Consider the following 19733-nt stretch of genomic DNA (forward strand, 5'->3'; position numbering starts at 1 on the left):
CAGGGAGAAGGGTCGGGGGCCACTCCACACAGCTCCCAGAAGCAGTGGCATGGTCCCGCTCCAGCCAGGGAGCAGGGTTGGGGGCTGCTCCACGTGGTTCCCAGAAGCAGCAGCATGTAGGGGCATCCAGGGGGCTCTGCTCTGCACACTGCCCCCGCCCCAAGCACCGCCCCCGCAGGTCCCATTGGGCAGGAACTGCGGCCAATGCGAGCTGTGGGAGCAGTGTCTGTGGACAGGGCAGCGTGTAGTCCGCCTGGCTGTGCCTCCGCATAGGAGCTGGAGAAGGGCATGCCGCTGCTTCTGGGAGCCACTTGAGGTAAGCATCTCCCCGAGCCTGTATCCCTGAGCCTCCCCCCGCGCCTCAACCCCCTGTCCCAGCCCTGATCCTCCTCCCACCCTCCAAACTCCTTGATCCCAGCCCAGAGCACCTTCCTGCACCCCAAACCTCTCATCCCCAGCCCCACCCCACAGCCCGCACCCCCAGCTGGAGCCTGCACCACATCTCGCACCCAAACCCCAATTTTGTGAGCATTCATGGCCCGCCATACAATTTCTATTCCCAGATGTGGCCCTCAGGCCAAAAAGTTTGCCCACCCCTGCCCTAGATTTTTAAGTATCTAGGCATCGCTGTGGTCAGCGTTGCAATGCCAAACTGATATAGGAGCCTACATCTCAGTTTCAAAAGGACTTCTAAGTAGCTAAATTCCCTGTGAAATTGAGCACAGCAACACTACATACCTTGAAAAAGCTGAGCCTAGGGCTCTAACACCTGGTATCTCCCAATGTACACTCCACTACTTGCCTCCCACACCACTGTCCTCAGGGCCCCCAGACATCCTACCTCTGTGACCCACTCCTCACCAGCTGCCGTTCCAGTCATCCTGGAACAACTTCTGAGTAAGAGGAAAAAGAACAGAAGCAAATTCACCCTTAAGGGATTCACCACACTGCCCTCTGCTGACATAACCCTGTTCAGCTGGCTCATCTTATTTCCTCTTTGCAGAGGATGGTATACGTCCTGCTATTGCTTCAAGATAACACTTACATAGAATGTAGAAACAATCCTACTTTGGGAGGGGATGGGTTAATGATCTGATAGTATTTTCCATTTCTGATCTGAATGTTTCAGACAAGTCTCATAGTACAGTTATTTTATTTGGATCCATATGTACACATTAATATCCATGGTTCAAGGCCTGTATATTGCCCTCCTTTGACTGCAAATAATTCAGGTATTTGTATCCTATAATTCAAATAGGATAACTGTCAGAATGCCATATAAAGGTATAAAGAGTATGTTTTTGACCAATGAAAATGAATAGGAGTCCTTTTTATGATAAAACCTCACCCTCCTCTCGAAAACATGTGTCAGCACATTTATTTGCTAAAGGTATCACCATATTCAGGCTCGCACCTTAGATTTCACTGTGCATTCATAGCATACAAAATAAGAGTGAGCATGTGAGAGAAATGCCACCCTCTGGCAAAATGAGTTAAGTAACTGCTAGTACTTGCCAACAGATAGGCACCTTGTGTAGAGCTCAAAGGTGATGGGAAAGGATTCCCATTCCAGAGCCCTTCTGGTGACCCTTTCTCAGGAGTATGAGGGAGAAGGAAATATTCCCACACTTTTCCACCAAATCAGAGATAGAAAAGCCCCAAGTGAAAGATAAAGTCTTTGATAGTATAAATTTAAATAAAATAAAATGATTTTTTACATAGTAGTTTCCATTCCCTTGGAAAGTAAAGAAAATGACAATGTATGATCCCAAGATAATGACAACAAAAGCTGTTAGTTTACTTATATTTAGGGAAAAAATATTTTAACCATAATTCAGGAACATAGCATCAGAAACAAAAATAAAGTAAGTGCTAGAAGAGGTTATAATTAGCATATTTTAATTTTCATCTGTGAAAAGATGCAGTAATTTTAAATCGTGAGTATTTGTTTTAAAGTTAGTACTGTCACCACAGAGCAATGATTATTTCCTAATTATGACTTCCTGTCCAGTGGTTCTATTTTTGATGGAAGTAAGTACAGTAACTCTTCTTAAACAGGATTCTGACTGCTCAGACAAAACACAGTTTTCCAAACATAGTTGTTTAGATGGGAAACAATTTTTCCAAACCAGATGTGGCCCAGGATCTTTTCTGCCTACCCAATAAATCCAAATGTCTCTTGAGATAACTGGGTGCTTGATTACAATGAATATTATGTACGGGGGAAATAGAACACATCAGCTTTTGACCAATTAATGTTTAAACTGTATCTCAAAGTGATAATCAGAAAAACTGGGGCTTCAATCCTGCACCTGGAGCTACATGGATAGATGCGTATGCTTTTACTGAACCAGTAGGTCTCCATAGGTGTCTCAGGGCCTAGCTACATGGTGGAGGAGCAGGGTCTTAGTTTGATTGTAAAATGCTAGTGTCATCTTGACTATTGATCCAACGCTTATTTTCTGTTTCCTGACATAACAGCAGAAAACTTAAATGTTGTCAATATTTGATGTCAGTTCTTGAAAGTGTTACAGCTTCATTAACGAGCAATATTAATGGAGCAGTTGCAGTTCACAGGTTGCATTATTCACTCCTCTGTTATTTATGACCTGGCCACTCCATTAAAAAGATATTTATTTTCTATAGAATGCAAGGAATTACTGTACATCATGTATGTCAGAGTACTGCAACAGTTTAATAGGGAATGCAACAAATTACCCCTCAACTTTAAAACTTTTTAGGATACAGTCTATATTTTCCACACAGTAGACTGCTTTCCACAGTAGTAATGGCGGTATCTAGCTAAAACCATAGTACGTTATAGGACACACTTTTGTTTCTACCATCTATGGAAAAAAGAGCAAGACAATCAGAAGCAAAATCAGGTGTTTAAAGAATATGAAAAAGTTTGGCAGCTTTAGTTTCCTCATTAGCATTCAAGGGATGTAGTTATCTCCTCTGTACTTGATGCCCTGTATATATGTAATATATTTAAAAGCACTAATGTAATTTATTATTCTTGATTATGCTATTTTTCTTACAATGCAAAAATAATCACTTATTTGACACCAAAATATTAAATCCTGATCGATATTCCTTATAAAAGGTTTTAAAAGACTTGGCTTATGAATCATAGAGTCATAGACGTGTAGGACTGGAAGGGATCTTGAGAGGTCTTCTAGTCTAGTTCCCTGCAGTCAAGGCAGGACTAAGTATTATAGACCATCCCTGACAGGTGTTTGTCTAACCTGCTCTTAAAAACCTCCAATGATGGAGATTCCACAACTTCTATAGGCAGTTTATTCCAGCATTTAACTTCCCTGACAGTTAGGAAGTTTTTCCTAATGTCCAACCTAAACCTCCTCTGCAGCAATTTAAGCCCACTGCTTCTCATCCTGTCCTCAGATTAACAAGAACAATTTTTCTCTCTCCTCCTTGTTAACAACCTTTTATGTACTTGAAAACTGGTATCATGTCCCGCCTTAGTCTTTTCTTCTCCAGACTAAACAAACCCCATTTTTTTCAATCTTTCTTCATAGGCCATGTTTTCTAGACCTTTAACCATTTTTTGTTGTTCTCCTCTGGACTTTCTCCAATTTATCCACATCTTTCCTAAAATGTGGTGCCCAGAACTGGACACAATATTTCAGTTGATGCCTTATCAACACAGGATAGAGCAGAAGAATTACTTCTTGTGTCTTGCTTGTGACACTCCTGCTAATATATGCCAGAATGCTGTTTGCTTTTATTACAACAGTAATACACTACATATTTAGCTTGTGATCCACTATGATCCCCAGCTCCCTTTCTGCAGTACTCCTTCCTAGGCAGTAATTTTTCATTTTGTATGTGTGCAATTGATCCTTCCTAAGTGGAGTACTTTGCATTTGTCCTTATTGAATTTCATGAGTGTCTAAACCAGTCACTTCTGTATGGGTAGTTAGCAGAACTGCAGTTTGGCTCTAAAATATGGTATGAGCTAGACATCATTACAACAACATCATTCCACCTTTGTAGCTATGCTTTAATGGGATGTTGTGCATCAATTACTATTTGAAACTGAGTCTGGTGGAAGAACAAATATACTTAGAAATGTCCTTTTAACAAGCAATACTCCTGGGGGAATTCTGCACCACTGCACAATGCAGAATTTTGCAGAAATTAATGTTGTGTAGGCAGAATTTCCTTTCCCCCACAGAAACTGGCTGCAGTGCTGCTGGCCACCACTAGGGGCCACTGGACGCAGCAGAGCCCAGTTCGCACATAGAAGACACTGCCAAAGGAAGGGAGCTAGAGGGTTCCCAGCAGCTGCAGTTCCCAGCACGCCTTGAGGGAAGGAGACAGCCTGCAGGAAACTCCATGCAAGTCTCCATCAGGCTCTTTCTCCTTCTGGATCCCTGGGCTCTGAGGGGTAGGGGGCAAGTGTCTGGGCATGGCTGGGCTTTGGTGGGTAGAGGGTGTGAGTATCTGGGCAAGGAGGGGCATGGTTGGGCTCGGGGGGGCCTGCAGCTTGGCTGTGGGGGGAAGGGAGTGTGGGTGTCTGGGCTACGGGGGGGTCCTGTGACTGGGCTCTGGGGGGAGGGAGGGGTTGTGGGTGTCTGGCTCCCTGCTGGGCTCGGGGGGGGGGGCAAAGGGGGTAGAGAAACAGGAACTGGGTTGTCATAGGGCTTTCTTTAACTCTCTACTCCTGGGGGAATTTTTGTGTGTATGTATTGTTACAGAGATACTTGCTGATTTTGAAATAAATTACCAAATTAATTGAAACGGGCGTGATTATGCAATGTTATTTTGACAAAATTTGCAGAATTTTAAAATATTGTGTGCAGAATTTTTAATTCTTGGCGCAGAATTCCCACAGGAGTAAAGCAAGAGATTTTATAAACCGAGTAAGTTTTGAAGTCCACAAAATTAGGATCCAGACAGAATTTCTTTTAAAGCAACCCTCCCAGCCTCAACCATTTTGAAACGGCCAAGAGAATGTCAGCAGCTTATTTTACACCCAAAGGGGTTTCATATTGTACTCTGATGCTTATAGACTTTATTTCATGTTCAGTAGGGCCACCCAACTGATGATACTGAAAAAAAAATCAACTTCTGACAGTTGATAAAACTTAATCACAAATGGAAATATTCAATTTGCCAAATCAAAGATTGATTGATATGAAAACAGTATTACAGTTATTCTTCTAGGAATAAATTTGTTAAAGATCATTATGATTTTTAAAAGAGTAACAATTCAATGTTTTTTTTAAATACTCCATTCAGACATCCACACCCTTTCCAGCTTTCAATTTCAAATAGCTGAACTTCCCTGTATCTTAATAATTTTGGTTTTAATTATGTTTCAGAACTGTTACTTGACTTTAATTATATTGTAGTTTGTAAAAATTAATGATTTCCTCTTCCCTCCTCCCCCACATTTCCCTAATCTGAGTCAATGCCTGTCTGCTGTGTGTAAATAAGGAACAGCTTTGGAAAATCGGGTCTTAAAATCCTCCTTTTTATATACCTCATGGTAAAAGTTGTTTAGATTATGGGAAGCAATGTTTTTTCATTAACTTGTAATGTTTTATCAATTGAAACTTTTGAAAGTACTTGGGAATTTATTTCACTGTTTCCTTATACTTCTTTTAAACAATTTTGTCATCTAACAAATATTTGCTTACAATGCATGTTTTCCTTCTTACAAGGTAATGTTTTCTAATCTTAGTAAAACTTGCCAGAGGGTCTAATATGACAAACAGTGGGAACAGTACAAGGCCAAAGCCACCAAAATGTAACTTTTGATAGATGATAGTTTGCCAGAAGCTGGGAATGGGTGACAGGGGATGGATAACTTGATGATTACCAGTTCTGTTCATTCCTTCTGAAACACCTGGCATTGGCCACTGTCAGAAGACAGGATACTGAGCTTGATGGACCTCTGGCCTGACCCAGTATGGCCGTTCTTATGTTCTTAATACATGCTGTTTTTGTTTTTTTACTACTAAGTTAAAATTGATTATAGTTCAGCAAACTTTCATTTATATTGTAGTCTTTTTTTGTTGGAAAAGAACTTTTGGTGAATTAAAAAAAACCTCATACTTAAAAAAAATTCCAATACTTTCATTGTACCATAACTTTAATTATAAGTAAGATTTCTTTTGAACAATACTTGACCTATCCTGCACTCAGACTGAAGTAATGGGACTCCATTTGGGTGTAACGGTTCCACGCATCCAGATTTGACGGCAGGATTGGGCCTTAGGAAAGCCTCCTACTGTTGCAGCATAGCTAAATATGGAAGATGAGACTGAACTGGGCCTACACAAAGCAAATGTTTCACAAGTAAAGTGGAAAGTCACAGGCTACAGGTGGTAGACATGGCACGACACAGTCACAGATTCTACAGCAAAATCACAGCATGGGAAGTACTTTGTTCTGTTTTTATCTTTAGCAAATTCCACCTAATTTGTGTTTTCACCAACCATGCATCAGTTTTGTTTTTTTAAATATACACCAGCAGGTCCATCCCAACAACTTTGATAGCAACCCTGTATTTTAAATCAGGGAGCAAAACAGTAAATATCTGACAATGGGGAATGCTTTCATTCATGCTTAATTTTACATCCATGAGTAGTCCCATTAAAGGTAAGCGTGTATGTAATTATTTTCTGGACCTGAGCCTAATTTATTTCAGTATTTTACTGATAGTAACTGTGTTCTCTCCCTAAATGCCCAGCGCTATATAGAAAGGATAAAAGTTTTGAAAATTCATTTTAAGTTTCAGCTGTCCAAAAGTTTGATATGCCTTATAATAAGAACAAAATTCAATATTTAAAAAAAAAAAAACACCTTGAGAGGTGTGATTCAAGTCCCTTTGGAGATATTTTTATTAAAACCATGACAGAAAGAGAAGTCACTGAGTACAGATCAGTGGGGCCCTGACTATCTTGTTCCAATTACAGCTCTCCTCACCTAATGCCACTCAACACAGGCTGCTCCCAGCTTCAGAGCCATCCAGCCTCTTCGCTACCCCTCCTCTCCCCAGCCATCTGCCCTCTCCAGCCCCACATCTCCCAGCCGCCCCTCTTCTCCATCCACACCCATCTGCCAACCCCACTGCAACTTCCCAGCCATCTGCCCTCTAGCTCCGCTACTGCCCCTCCTCTCCCCAGCCATCTGCCCTCTCCAGCCCCACATCTCCCAGCCGCCCCTCCTCTCCATCCACACCCGTCTGCCAGCCCCATTGCAACTTCCCAGCCATCTGCCCTCTCCAGCTCGGTTACCGCCCCTCCTCTCCCCAGCCATCTGCCCCCTCCATCCCCACCTCTCCCAGCCACCTCTCCTCTCCATCCACACCCATCTGCCAGCCTCATTGCAACTTCCCAGCCATCTGCCCTCTCCAGCTCCGCTACTGCCCCTCCTCTCCCCAGCCATCTGCCCCCTCCATCCCCACCTCTCTCCAGCTGCCCTCTGCCTCACCTCCAAAACTACCCACTCTCCCCAACGGCTCCCCCGAGTCCCCAGCTGCCCGCTCCAGCAGCCGGTGCCTGGGGCTCTTGGGAGCGGCAGCCCCAGGGCCCGCGGGGGGACGCCGCGCCCTGCCCCGAGAGGCCGCCTGGGCTGTGGCGCAGGAGGGCTCGGCGTGGGAGCAGCGCCTGCGCGCCTGTCCCGCCTGCTCTCGCTCTGGCCCAGCGCTGGGACCGGCCGCGGCAGCCCGGCGGGAAGGAGGGCGGGCTTGAAGGGGCGGGAGGCGCACGCTGTTTCCCTTTCTCTTTCGCTGGGCAGCGCGGCTGGGGCTGCTGCCGGCCAGAGGCCGACGGGCGCCGCAGGTACTGCTCGGGGGGGCTGGGGCGGACACGGGGCAGGAGGCGCCGCAGGTGCATGGGGGGAGGGACAGGAGTTTTCCAAGAGGGAGGGAGCGCCACACTACAGCCCTGAGTCTGGGCCGTGGTGTCCCGGCCTGCCCAGCGCTCGGGGAGACTCCCCCCCTTCCCCTCAGGCCGGGGGACGGGACCCGCGCGGGGAGAGCCGCCCTTCGCCGGGACCCACTGTGAGGCCTGTTTACGGGCTGTGCCTCTACGGAAGGAGGAGTTCGCCCTGTGTGTGGTTCAGTGGGACGTTCCCAGGCTCCTCCAGGGCTTACTGAAAATCTCCCAGGGTCCCGGCAGCTTAAGCGCAGCCCCTGCACCTGTCCCCCACCCACCTTCTCCCCCAGCCCTGAGTGTCACCTTGCCCTGGTCACTTTGCTAGCCTCAGGTAAGCTCATGGGGGGCGGAGGCACTGGCTTAATTCTTGTCAGCAAAAAGCACCTAGCACAGAGTCAGTGCTGTGGATTGCCCCATGCGAAGGACTGTGACACTTGTCTGTTGGGACATCATCATTATGCTTCTCCTTTCACATGCCTTGCAGGTATGAAAACGCCTAGTCCAGAAAAGGAGCAGGAGTTATGAATGATGTCCCTGTGAGAGGTCTGGAATGTCCATCAAATGCCTGGAGAGGTGCAGTTGCACAGAGCAGCTCCTGTGAACCACATCACCTCCAGCTGTCAAACTCACGCCTCTGGCCTAAAGCGTTCAGCCAGCATCGCCTGCCCCACGAATGGCTACCCAGAGGAAGCACTTGGTGAAAGATTTCAATCCTCATATCACCTGTTACATCTGTAAAGGATATCTTATCAAGCCAACCACAGTAACTGAATGTCTCCATACCTGTAAGTAGTACTTTGCAAGGTATCCATCCTTCACAAGTAATGTATCCTCCAGATATCACCACTCATTTTTTAAAAATTGTATAGCCTGAAAGATTATAAAGTGTTTCAGGATGTTCAGCTTGGATATATACTGTTATCACTGAAAAATCTCACTGTGGAGTACTTTGGGCCTTAGAGTTAATTGGGGAAGAGAGAAGTCAAATATTTCAGTGGGATTTATTATGGTTCTGGTAGTATACTCTATTTAAAATTACAGTATACTGTATCCAGTGTACATTTCTAGTAACATAAGAACATGAACTATGGGGAGGGAAGGCTCTGAACTAAGCCAAGCTCTGCCAGTTGGTGAGAAATTTTCTGTCTGCACTGAAAATGAATGGCCAAGGCATCTGCACAAGACCCCCCACCTTTGAGTTTCTGCACATGGAACTGACTACAGCTTTACAATGTATAGCCACCAATGTGGGAACCATTCCCTTTGTGGCAAGTTGAGTTGCTACTGGTGACTATCCAAGAACAGAGACTACTTCTCCCTGAGAATTCTTTGGTTTGCAGAAGAGCACTCTGGGAGATATAGCATAGGAGGAATCTGTTGCAGTGAAGCATGTCCTGCTGATCTGTATGCCAAAAATACCTACATTCTAGTGAGGATGGAAGGCTTCCAAAACTTCTGGGGCTGTGGAGTGTTTTCACTTCCCAGTTCTTTAACCCCAATCAGCCGTCAGAGTTCTTCAAGCCTAAATCATACAATTCTAGTAATTTAGGCTTGATGGATCACACAGGGTGCTTCCTGAATAATACATGCTATTTGTGCAGCACAGAAGGGCTACTAATGGTGTTAGTGCTGTGGCTTCTCAGGGACTTGACTTATCATTTAGCTAGTAAAGCCACACCCAGATGATGAAGATGTTGATGAATGGCATCTCCTCAGCCTGGATTCTCTCTTCGTTTCTCTCCCTTTAGACCAGATGTATATTATTAGCTTTTCTTGGTAGAGAAGTTGTAGATGCGGCTGCTCTGCCACTTGTAATATTTAGGTATCTGGACAATGGTCTTAGTGCAGTGTCTGTCATAAGTAACAGCTAGGAATTTTAAACCATCCTGTGCCTTCTGAATGATAGAGACAGGGAGAACTCTCTGGGGTATCTTACACACAGAGTATAGTCCTTGCAGATCAGACTCAAAGAGCAGCATCCTCATCAAGTGAGCGTGTAATGTCTACTCAGTGAAGTTCAGGAAGGAGGGAGTACTAGCTTTACCATGATTTAAGGATGCCATTCTACACAGAAAAATTACCTGGGCCAGAATTTTCATAACTGTTTGTTGTGTATTAAATATTAATAATAATAAATATATATATATCAATCTGAGTGTCTTTGACATAAATTACAAAAACAAATCTCCCTGCTGAAACTACCAGCTCATCCTACAGCATCTCCTAACAGTACTGTACTCACATCAGAAGGCCTACAGAATTTCCCAACCCTCAACAAACAAACCTCAGTCCCTTTGGTGCCCTTCCCTCCTCTGAAGCCTAAGTAATTGTGTATGACTTGCAGTGTCTCCTGAAGGTCAGTAAACTGATCCAGTTTTGGAACAAGGTGAGTCCCTCAAAGAGGATACCCTACCACCAAGACCCCTCCATTTGTAAATAGAGGGAACTCCAATTTGAGTCTCTGCTCCTTGTAATTGTGACAGTAAGGTGGTCTCTTGAGCGTGTACTTAAATAGGCAGATAGGCACTTAATGGAGCGTGTAAGTGGAAGATAAGTGCCTAAGCAATTTTCAGAAGGGTGATAAAGTGCGTGCAAGTCTGCAGTAGATTTGGGGAATAGTTGATCCTTTAATGGAATTCTACATTGTAAGTGAGTGGCTGATTAACGGTCAACTTTATTTGTGCCCTTGAACAAGTGAAGTGTTTTTAAATTATAATTTTAAGCTTGCTAACAAGGACATTGTTCTAAAAATTAGGTTATTTTTAAAGTTACTATATAAAGAGGTAAAAGTTTAGTTTAATAAAGTAGCTGATCTACAGAGAAGCTTTTCTGTGTATCGCCTATCTTGTTACTTAGCTGTGGGTAAGGGAGAGATGAGTCAGAGCTGGAGAACCATATGCTATGCAGATCCTCTGGTCCTTCCATATGCCCCTTCTTGCTCCAAAGGCGTGGAGGCTGGAGTAGCCTCTGAGAACTGACTCCAGTTTGTCTTTGAGTTTTAGGCCTGCACTCCCTTGATTTGGGCTGGATTCTGAGGGAGGTTTTGCCCTATAATGAGCACTTCTATTGAAAATTTCATCTTATATAAATAGAACAGTTATTCAGTGTAAAATGCAAAATATAATGTAAAATATAAGCAAATCTCTTGTTCCAATATGAGACTTCTGCTTAGTTGCAATCAGTGCTTAGATACCTTTGTGATTATCATTGAAAATCTTAGAGAGGCTCTTTCCCTTGAGCTATTTTTGACATAAAGAAACTAGAATGGTATGTAAATACAATTGTTTGCAGTCTTGTTGTAGCTGTGTTGATCCTAGGATATTCGAAACACAAGGGGGTGAGGTAATATCTTTTATTGGACCAATTTCTGTTGTGGAAAGAGAGAAACTTTCAAGCTTACGCAGAGCTGAAGAAGAGCTCTATGTAAGTTCAGAAGCTTGTCGCTTTTTCAAACAGAAGTTGATCCAATAAAAGATATTACCTCACCCACCTTGTCTTTGTAAATAAAGTATCAATCACGTTGTGTTCCTTCAGTGTTAATGTGGGTGCAGCAGCACTGACACGTATACATAACTGTTTGGCTCAGTACCAGGGTTTGAAAGTGGATCATCCGTATTAACAATTACCCTATATAAAGGGAAACTAGCGCACTGTATGGCATGATTTGTATGTTAGTGAATTAAAGGTATGTCACATTGGTGCTTTTAAGCTGTGGTAAGTCACCTAGAGTGAGTCGTGAAACTTGTATAATGGTTTGCCCTAAGTGTCATGGTGCAGCCAAAAATCAAGTATATCTGACGCTTCTCTCGCTTCACTGACATGCATGGCACATATCTCAAAATTCTGAAACCCATCTCACATTTTGTTTATTTTTTTCTCCATTGTATTGGCTGTCGCTTTGTGTTGTACTATAAAACAAGACAGTTAAAATTGTACCATATTTGTGTATCTCATACTGTAAGTGTAAAGGTTTTTAAAAGGTGTTAAATAAATATAGTTGTCACTTAAATTCCTGCTCCGAGATTTTTTCCCCCTACTCTAGAAATTTCAAGTGATAGACCCAGGACAATATGCGGAGTTTTCCATATTAGGAATAATAGAATAAGAACATGCCTGTGACAGATGAAAATATTGGTTGATGGGCCTACTCCTATAGAGGTATCAAAGTCTGTACAAAGTTTTTGAGTGCTAGAATTCGCATTTTGAGTTCTAATTTACTGACAGATATGTAAAAGTCATATATAGCTACTGGTAAACAACTCCCTAATGACAGCACAGTTGTACATAATAAAGAGCACAAGTTATTCAATATTCATTTACAAATCAGTTTTTCCTTTTTCTGATGATGACCAAGTGTTTTGGGCTGGTAACATTCAATTTTGGTCAAACTACTATGCCCTTTTTTTCTTTAACCTGGGGTAATGGAGGGGGAGTTCTTATCTTGACATCTGTCCTTTTTGGAGGATGAGAAGATTTTTGCTTATTCTGAGTTGCATGCAGAGGTAATTATCAGTCACTTTTATAAAACTAAATTACGAAGAGCTTAATTGCAGATCTGTAAGAAGTCATTGCGACTACTTATCTGCTTAAAGTAAAACATGTCTTTAAGTGCTTTGCTGGATCAGGGCCTTAATGTTGTTAGGTAGATTTTATAGCTCTTTTATATTTGAAGTTTAGAGTATTGACAACTTATTGCATACTGTTTTCTAAGGTAATAGTTTGTAAATATATTCATATGACACTAAAAACGATAGTACTGAAGTATTCATGTTTAAGAGGTTTAGGTATAAAAAAAGTTCATATAAGAGCAAACAAGACTAGAATATCAAGTTTGTTCTTCTGTTCTTAAGCCCTTTGAAGAATTTTTGCTCTGTAAGATCGTTTTGTTTTGTGCATGTATTTCATACAAATGAAAATCAAGTTCAGTATTTAGACAGTCAGAAATATTGAAGTATTTTATTGTTGATTGCTGTAATGAGATCTGTGTAGCGAGTCTCTGTGGTTACTGTTTGCTGCTATTCCATATTAATACTTAATACCGTGCAACCCCAGATAATGAAAGTTCATTTATGTCCTGAGGGTTGTACTGTGCCTCCTTGATAGCATCTGCTTTCTCCTCTGCACCCTGTGTGTCACAAGCCTGAAGTGCATCAGGTGTGCCCCTGTTGCTGGACTTGCCAGCAAGAGATCCTCCTCACTTCGTTAGGATGATGGGGGACCTGCAGTGCAGCCTGGCTTCTAGATCCATCCATCCTTGGGAAGCCAGTCATCACTCTTTATAATTAGGAGGGCCAGCCAGTGGGCCTTAAAGTCTGTGCCCCAGACTCAGGGAGACGTGAATGCAGACTTTAGAACTTCTTGTGCTGGCTTTCAAGATTATTAAAATGCTTGTTTTGTGAAGATTTCAGGAGTCCCTCAAAGATCCCTGTATTATTAGGGTTCACTGTTTTTGTTTCAGAAGTGGTTTTAGTTCTTTGGAGAATTGTTGGAAGAAATTACAAAATAGTTTTTCAGTCCATTTATTAAAGTATTTGCAGTTCACCTTTCAATTCAGGTGAAAAATAATAAATAGAAGAGAGTTAATCTGCATCCAGAACATTTAAACAAATTAATAATATCAGACCTATTACTTCTTGCCAAATTATGTTCCATGTTTTGTCTTAATGATGCTAAAATCTGCACTTAGTCATATTTGGAAGCAACCACAGTGCCATACTTTCTGATTAAAAACTATAGTAGTGTTTGGGTTAATATAAATTTGTAGGCTCTTATTTTGATGTTATTTATTCCTAATGCAATATCCATGCTCCTCTAATTATTCTGATTTTAAGATTCAAGTACTGAATGTTCACCAGTACTTCTACCATCACTGTTGTTAAAGGTTATATATCTGGTGAGGAAAATAGCTCATTTCAACCAGCAGAACAATTTTTTATAATTTTCTTTTTACCCTTTTAGAAAATAGTAGATGTCAAGTTTTTCAGTCACCAACATTGCAAGGAATTCTGTATCGTAACTGATTACAAACTTACCTTCATTTCAGATCCTCCAAAGTCATGGCTAGCTCCTGCTCTGCTGAGACTCCCCAGCATGCAGTTTCTCTGAATTGCTGTGCAATGTTGTGAGGAATATAAAACAATAAAAAAAAATTGCATACTTATGAACAATACTCTCATAACCTGTATTCGCTCAATGTTATAATATCTCAGCAGGCCACAGCTAGTCTTAATTTTTGGGAACAAGAAACAGATAAGTTAATGGTGCATTGTAATCACTTGTGTTAAAGAATACCCCTCTTATCCCTGCTACCAGAAGCATTCAGCATTAGTCTGTTTTTTTTAATTGCAAGCCAAATGTGAGCAGTAATATTTTCTTGATCTAAAAGTTGCACTGTAATAATGTATAATTTTATCTAATGCACAATTTTTTCTTTTACAGTTTGTAAGACATGTATTGTTCAGCACTTCGAAGACAGCAATGATTGCCCCAGGTGTGGCAATCAGGTGCATGAGACCAATCCATTAGAAATGTTAAGGTAAGACAACATTAAACAACATTTGATTAAATATAACGGTCTTTTTAATAACTTCATTGTTCTAAGGAAATACCATAATTTTCTTCTTTTTTATTTTTAATTTATTCAAATGCTGCCTCCTATGTGTATGCTCTAGGCACCCTTTATATTACTTGAATATAAAACTAAATGAATACCCAGCATAATCCACCAGCAGCAAACTGGTCAACTAAAAAGTTTCAATTTCCCCTCCTTTAAATTATTCCCGGTCTTCAAATACATAGAAAGAAAGGTGACCGTTGTAGTTTGATTAACCTCCATTTAGAATAAATTCACTTAAAAGGAGAAAGCACTTTAAAAATACCTCTGACATCTACATTAAATATTATACGCTTATTTTGCAACTGGGAAAGGAGCAGTGGCACAAACTCTATATATTCCCTAGAAAGCTCTTCCAAAACTGCCAGTTCCCCTTCTAGGCCTCTTCTTTTAATATGATTTTTTTAAATTTGCTGTTACTATATTTTAGTGGTCTGTCGTTTTGCCCATTGCTCTGTAGCCTAATGTTTATATTTAAATTTACTGTTGTTTCTAGTATGGCCTTTCACTATATTGTTCATTCATAATTCAAACATTCCAGAATGCACTTGTACAGTTGCTGGGTACCATTTCAAACCCGATCTCTAATAAGTCCCTTTTCCAGAATTGCCTCACCAAGAATTGCATACAGTAAGCTTACATATGTAGATGATTGCTTGATCTAGGCCTGTAAATTGATTGGCATTAAAATTTATATACCCGTACGCCCGTCTGGATGCAAGCATCCTTAAAGTCTAGCATTAAATATCCATAATATACTTTGATTTATTCAAGACATTAGGCAGAAGCTAGACAGAAATCCCCTCTTTAGCAGACAAGAGAACAGTAGACATGGTGTTTTCCATCCCTAAAGGAACCCAGTTTGATGCTATATGAAATAGAAACAACAGAATTAGCGAATTACTATGTCAGATTCCCAATGGCATGTTTCTTGATTTCTCTCTGTCATATTTATAAGTTGCCTATCGCCTTGATATCAACATAAGATTTCCTCAGAAGAATTCAAAGTTTCAAGAAAAACAGTTGTTTAACAGAGTTTTGAATTGTCATGATGTGAAAATATATTTCATGCAGTTAAAGGCATAAACCTCCAATACCTAAATTCTCTGTCCTATCTGCCTTGTTGAGCAGCTTTTCCTTGATCCAGTTTAGACTAACAAGGCTACCTCTAGAAAATGTTCACCCTTAAGTACATAACTAATTTCCCACAGTGCAAAGTACTTACTCTAGAGAGAAACAAATGTATATGAAATATGGAATCCCATAGGCTGAAAGGCCAAAACAGTTCACCGCTATAATCCTCATGGAGAGAATGGGATATCTATTACTTTTTTAAAACACATTTTATTTTTGCACCAGCCCTAGCGCTGTCCCCCATTTCCTGCGTCTTTCCTTCCTTTTCTGTCTCTGTTAGTGTCACCAATATACTGGCAACTGCAGAAATTAACAGGAGCTACATACACTCCAGAACAGTTTTTCCAATGTCCCTCTGTGTCAGCCCAGGTACATAATGGAGTATAAGTTCTCCTACCAGCCGATGGAGTTGGAGAAAAGCAAAATTCTGGTGACAACACTCCTGCTATAGAGGGCTCTGGCTGTGTCTGTTTGTCTGCAGCCCATGATGATAGTTCTTTCCTTCTTAGCCTAGCCATCTTTTTCTGTATGTGTATACTTTTCTTTTCTCTCTCTTACCTCTCTGTCAGGATTAATCATAGAATCATAGAATCATAGAATATAAGGGTTGGAAGGGACCCCAGAAGGTCATCTAGTCCAACCCCCTGCTTGAAGCAGGACCAATTCCCAGTTAAATCATCCCAGCCAGGGCTTTGTCAAGCCTGACCTTAAAAACCTCTAAGGAAGGAGATTCTACCACCTCCCTAGGTAACGCATTCCAGTGTTTCACCACCCTCTTAGTGAAAAAGTTTTTCCTAATATCCAATCTAAACCTCCCCCACTGCAGCTTGAGACCATTACTCCTCGTTCTGTCATCTGCTACCATTGAGAACAGTCTAGAGCCATCCTCTTTGGAACCCCCTTTCAGGTAGTTGAAAGCAGCTATCAAATCCCCCCTCATTCTTCTCTTCTGCAGGCTAAACAATCCCAGCTCCCTCAGCCTCTCCTCATAACTCATGTGTTCCAGACCCCTAATCATTTTTGTTGCCCTTCGCTGGACTCTCTCCAATTTATCCACATCCTTCTTGAAGTGTGGGGCCCAAAACTGGACACAGTACTCCAGATGAGGCCTCACTAATGTCGAATAGAGGGGAACGATCACGTCCCTCGATCTGCTCGCTATGCCCCTACTTATACATCCCAAAATGCCATTGGCCTTCTTGGCAACAAGGGCACACTGCTGACTCATATCCAGCTTCTCGTCCACTGTCACCCCTAGGTCCTTTTCCGCAGAACTGCTGCCTAGCCATTCGGTCCCTAGTCTGTAGCTGTGCATTGGGTTCTTCCGTCCTAAGTGCAGGACCCTGCACTTATCCTTATTGAACCTCATCAGATTTCTTTTGGCCCAATCCTCCAATTTGTCTAGGTCCTTCTGTATCCTATCCCTCCCCTCCAGTGTATCTACCACTCCTCCCAGTTTAGTATCAAATTAGATTGTTTAGTGAAGGGCGCTTTGAAATGACACTAGAAGAAATTGTTCCATTCTTCTCAGCACTGATAAGGCCTCAACTGGAGTACTGTGTCCAGTTCAGGGCACCACACTTTGAGAAAGATGTGGACAAATTGGAGAAAGTCTAGAGAAGAGCAACAAAAATGATCAAAAGTCTAGAAACCATGGAAAGATTGAAAACAATGGATTTGTTTCTTCTAGAGAAGAGAAGATTGAGGTGAGGGGGGGTTTCATGGTAACTATGGTCAAGTACATAAAAAGTTGTTGTACAGAGGGTGATATCCTTATCCCGAGGGTTGGACAATAAGAAATGAACTTAAATTGTAACAAGGGAGATTTAGTTTAGACATTAGGAAAAATGTCCTAATGGCAAGGGTAGTTAAGCACTGGAACAAATTGCCTGGAGAGTTTGTGGACTCTCCGTCATTAGAGGTTTTTAAGAACAGATTAGACAAACTCCTGTCAGGGATGGTCTAGATAATACTTAGACCTGTCTCAGTGCAGGGAACTGCGCTTGATGACATATCCAGGTCCAGTCTACGTAATTCTATGAGTTCTGAAGGGAACTTTTAAGGTGAAAATTAGTACCCATTTGCTCAGTCATTAAAATATGTTCATCATGGAAGGAGCCTTGGCCTTGCCAGAAAGGGAGTAAGAACTGCCTACACAATGTTTATTGCCTGGTGGTTCTCCTGAGGATGGCTGTTCCAACACTTTTTGTCCATGTTCCGCAGAGATAGTTAGAGCTCCAGCCTTGGATGACTCTGTAGATTTGGGTGACCAACTCTTCTCCCTGATGATTACTTAGTAGGCCAAATGATAATTGGGAGAAGTGCAGTTTCTCCCATATATTGTCCTTATATGAAATATATCAGCCTTCATGGCCATGGCCTCTGTCCTAGTCTCATGACAGCTCACAGTTTCAGCCTTTGACCCAAAGGAGAAAGAAACCTCAGTTTCAGAGTTTTTCTCAGCAGCGGATTAGCATCCCTTTGTGGATACCATTATTATGGAAAAAGCTATGAAAACTAATAATCCTGAAGGGAAAAAATTCCTATGGGGGTGAGTTGGACATCTTCAATGTCAAAATGTTTTAAAAAGAAAATATATTTATGCCAATTGAACAGGTGAGCTGCATTATTAATCTACAAGAGAACTCCTTGAAGTCGAAGAAGAGAGCTTCAGTTATTGCTAGCCAATGGAATATGTTTATCCACAACATTTTTGACAGAGGATGAACTATAATGGAAAACCCCCCACTATTCCATATGCTCTTAGACAACTTTTAAGTGGCTCCAAGAATGTATCTAATTTCAGTTCTTGTAGCATCTAAAGGTATGTGTACATTGCATCTGCGAGCAAGCCTCTCAGCATGGGTAAATAGACTTAGATTTGCGGGGCTCGAGCTTGCATGCTAACAATAGCATTGTGGACATTGTGGCTCGGGCAGTAGCTTGAAGACCACCCAACCCCTTGGGTCTAAGCTTAGGTGGCTAGCCCAAGTCTCTGCCAGCACTGCAATGTCCACATTGCTATTTTTATTGTGTTAGCTCAAGCCCAGGTAGCACAAGTCTGTCTGCCTGGGCTGGGAAGTTCACTCCCAGCTGCAGTATAGACGCACTCTAAAGTAGAATCCAACATCTAGAAGTGCATAGAAATACCACTTTCCTAGTTGACTGGAAGGGAGGGTCCAAAGGTTTCAGTGGGCTGGAAATCAGAGAGAGAGCACCTGAGAGAGTTCATGATTTTTGCAGTTTCTGTGCAGCTTGTGATCTGTTTGGCCTACAAAATCCTGCCATTAGTAATGTGGTATAGATCTGGTAAAGTGATATAGCAGAAAGAAAACACCAGTACAGTAGAGTCTGCAAGGGTTTTTCCTCCAGGGGTGATAGATATAGATATAAATATATTATAGATATTGACATTAGGGCTGTCAAGTGGTTAATTAATCACGATTAATCACGCTTTTAAACAATAATAGAATACCATTTATTTAAATATTTTTGGATGTTTTTTATACATTTTCAAATATATCTATTTCAGTTACAACACAGAATACAAAGTGAACAGTGCTCACTTTATATTTATTTTTTATTACAAATATTTGCACTGTAAAAAACAAGAGAAACAGTATTTTTCAATTCACCTAATACAAGTACTGTAGTGCAATCTCTTTATTATGAAAGTTGAACTTACAAATGTAGAATTATGTACAAAAAAATAACTGCATTCAAAAATAAAACAATGTAAAACTTTAGAGCCTACAAGTCCACTCGGTCCTACTTCAGCCAATCTCTCAGACAAACAAGTTTGTTTACATTTTCAGGAGATAATGCTGCCAGCTTCTTGTTTACAGTGTCACCTGAAATTGAGAACAGGTGTTCGCATGGCACTGTTGTAACCAGCATCACAAGATATTTACGTGCCAGATGCGCTAAAGATTCATATGTCCCTTTGTGCTTCAACCCCCATTCCAGAGGGCATGCATCCATGTTGATGACGGGTTCTGCTCGATAATGATCCAAAGGAGAGCAGACTGATGCATGTTCATTTTCATCGTCTGAGTCAGATGCCACCAGCAGAAGGA

At 41.7% G+C, this 19733-nt stretch overlaps 1 protein-coding gene across 2 annotated transcripts in view; it reads left to right on the top strand.

The window, feature by feature from the left end:
* Positions 1-7665: 7665 nt before the first annotated feature.
* Positions 7666-19733, top strand: part of PCGF5 (polycomb group ring finger 5) — a 65775-nt gene continuing 53707 nt past the window's right edge. Inside the window, exons 1-3 of one of the 2 annotated variants that reach the window (XM_048856608.2) lie at positions 7666-7814; positions 8395-8695; positions 14349-14445. In XM_048856608.2, the coding sequence (XP_048712565.1) occupies positions 8584-8695; positions 14349-14445 (209 nt within the window). In that variant the 5' untranslated portion in view covers positions 7666-7814; positions 8395-8583. The remainder of the gene's footprint in view (positions 7815-8394; positions 8696-14348; positions 14446-19733) is intronic. The other variant, XM_048856604.2, reaches the window with a different exon arrangement.

Source organism: Caretta caretta, chromosome 7 (assembly GCF_965140235.1).
Source record: "Caretta caretta isolate rCarCar2 chromosome 7, rCarCar1.hap1, whole genome shotgun sequence".
NCBI classification, from domain to species: Eukaryota; Metazoa; Chordata; order Testudines; family Cheloniidae; genus Caretta; species Caretta caretta.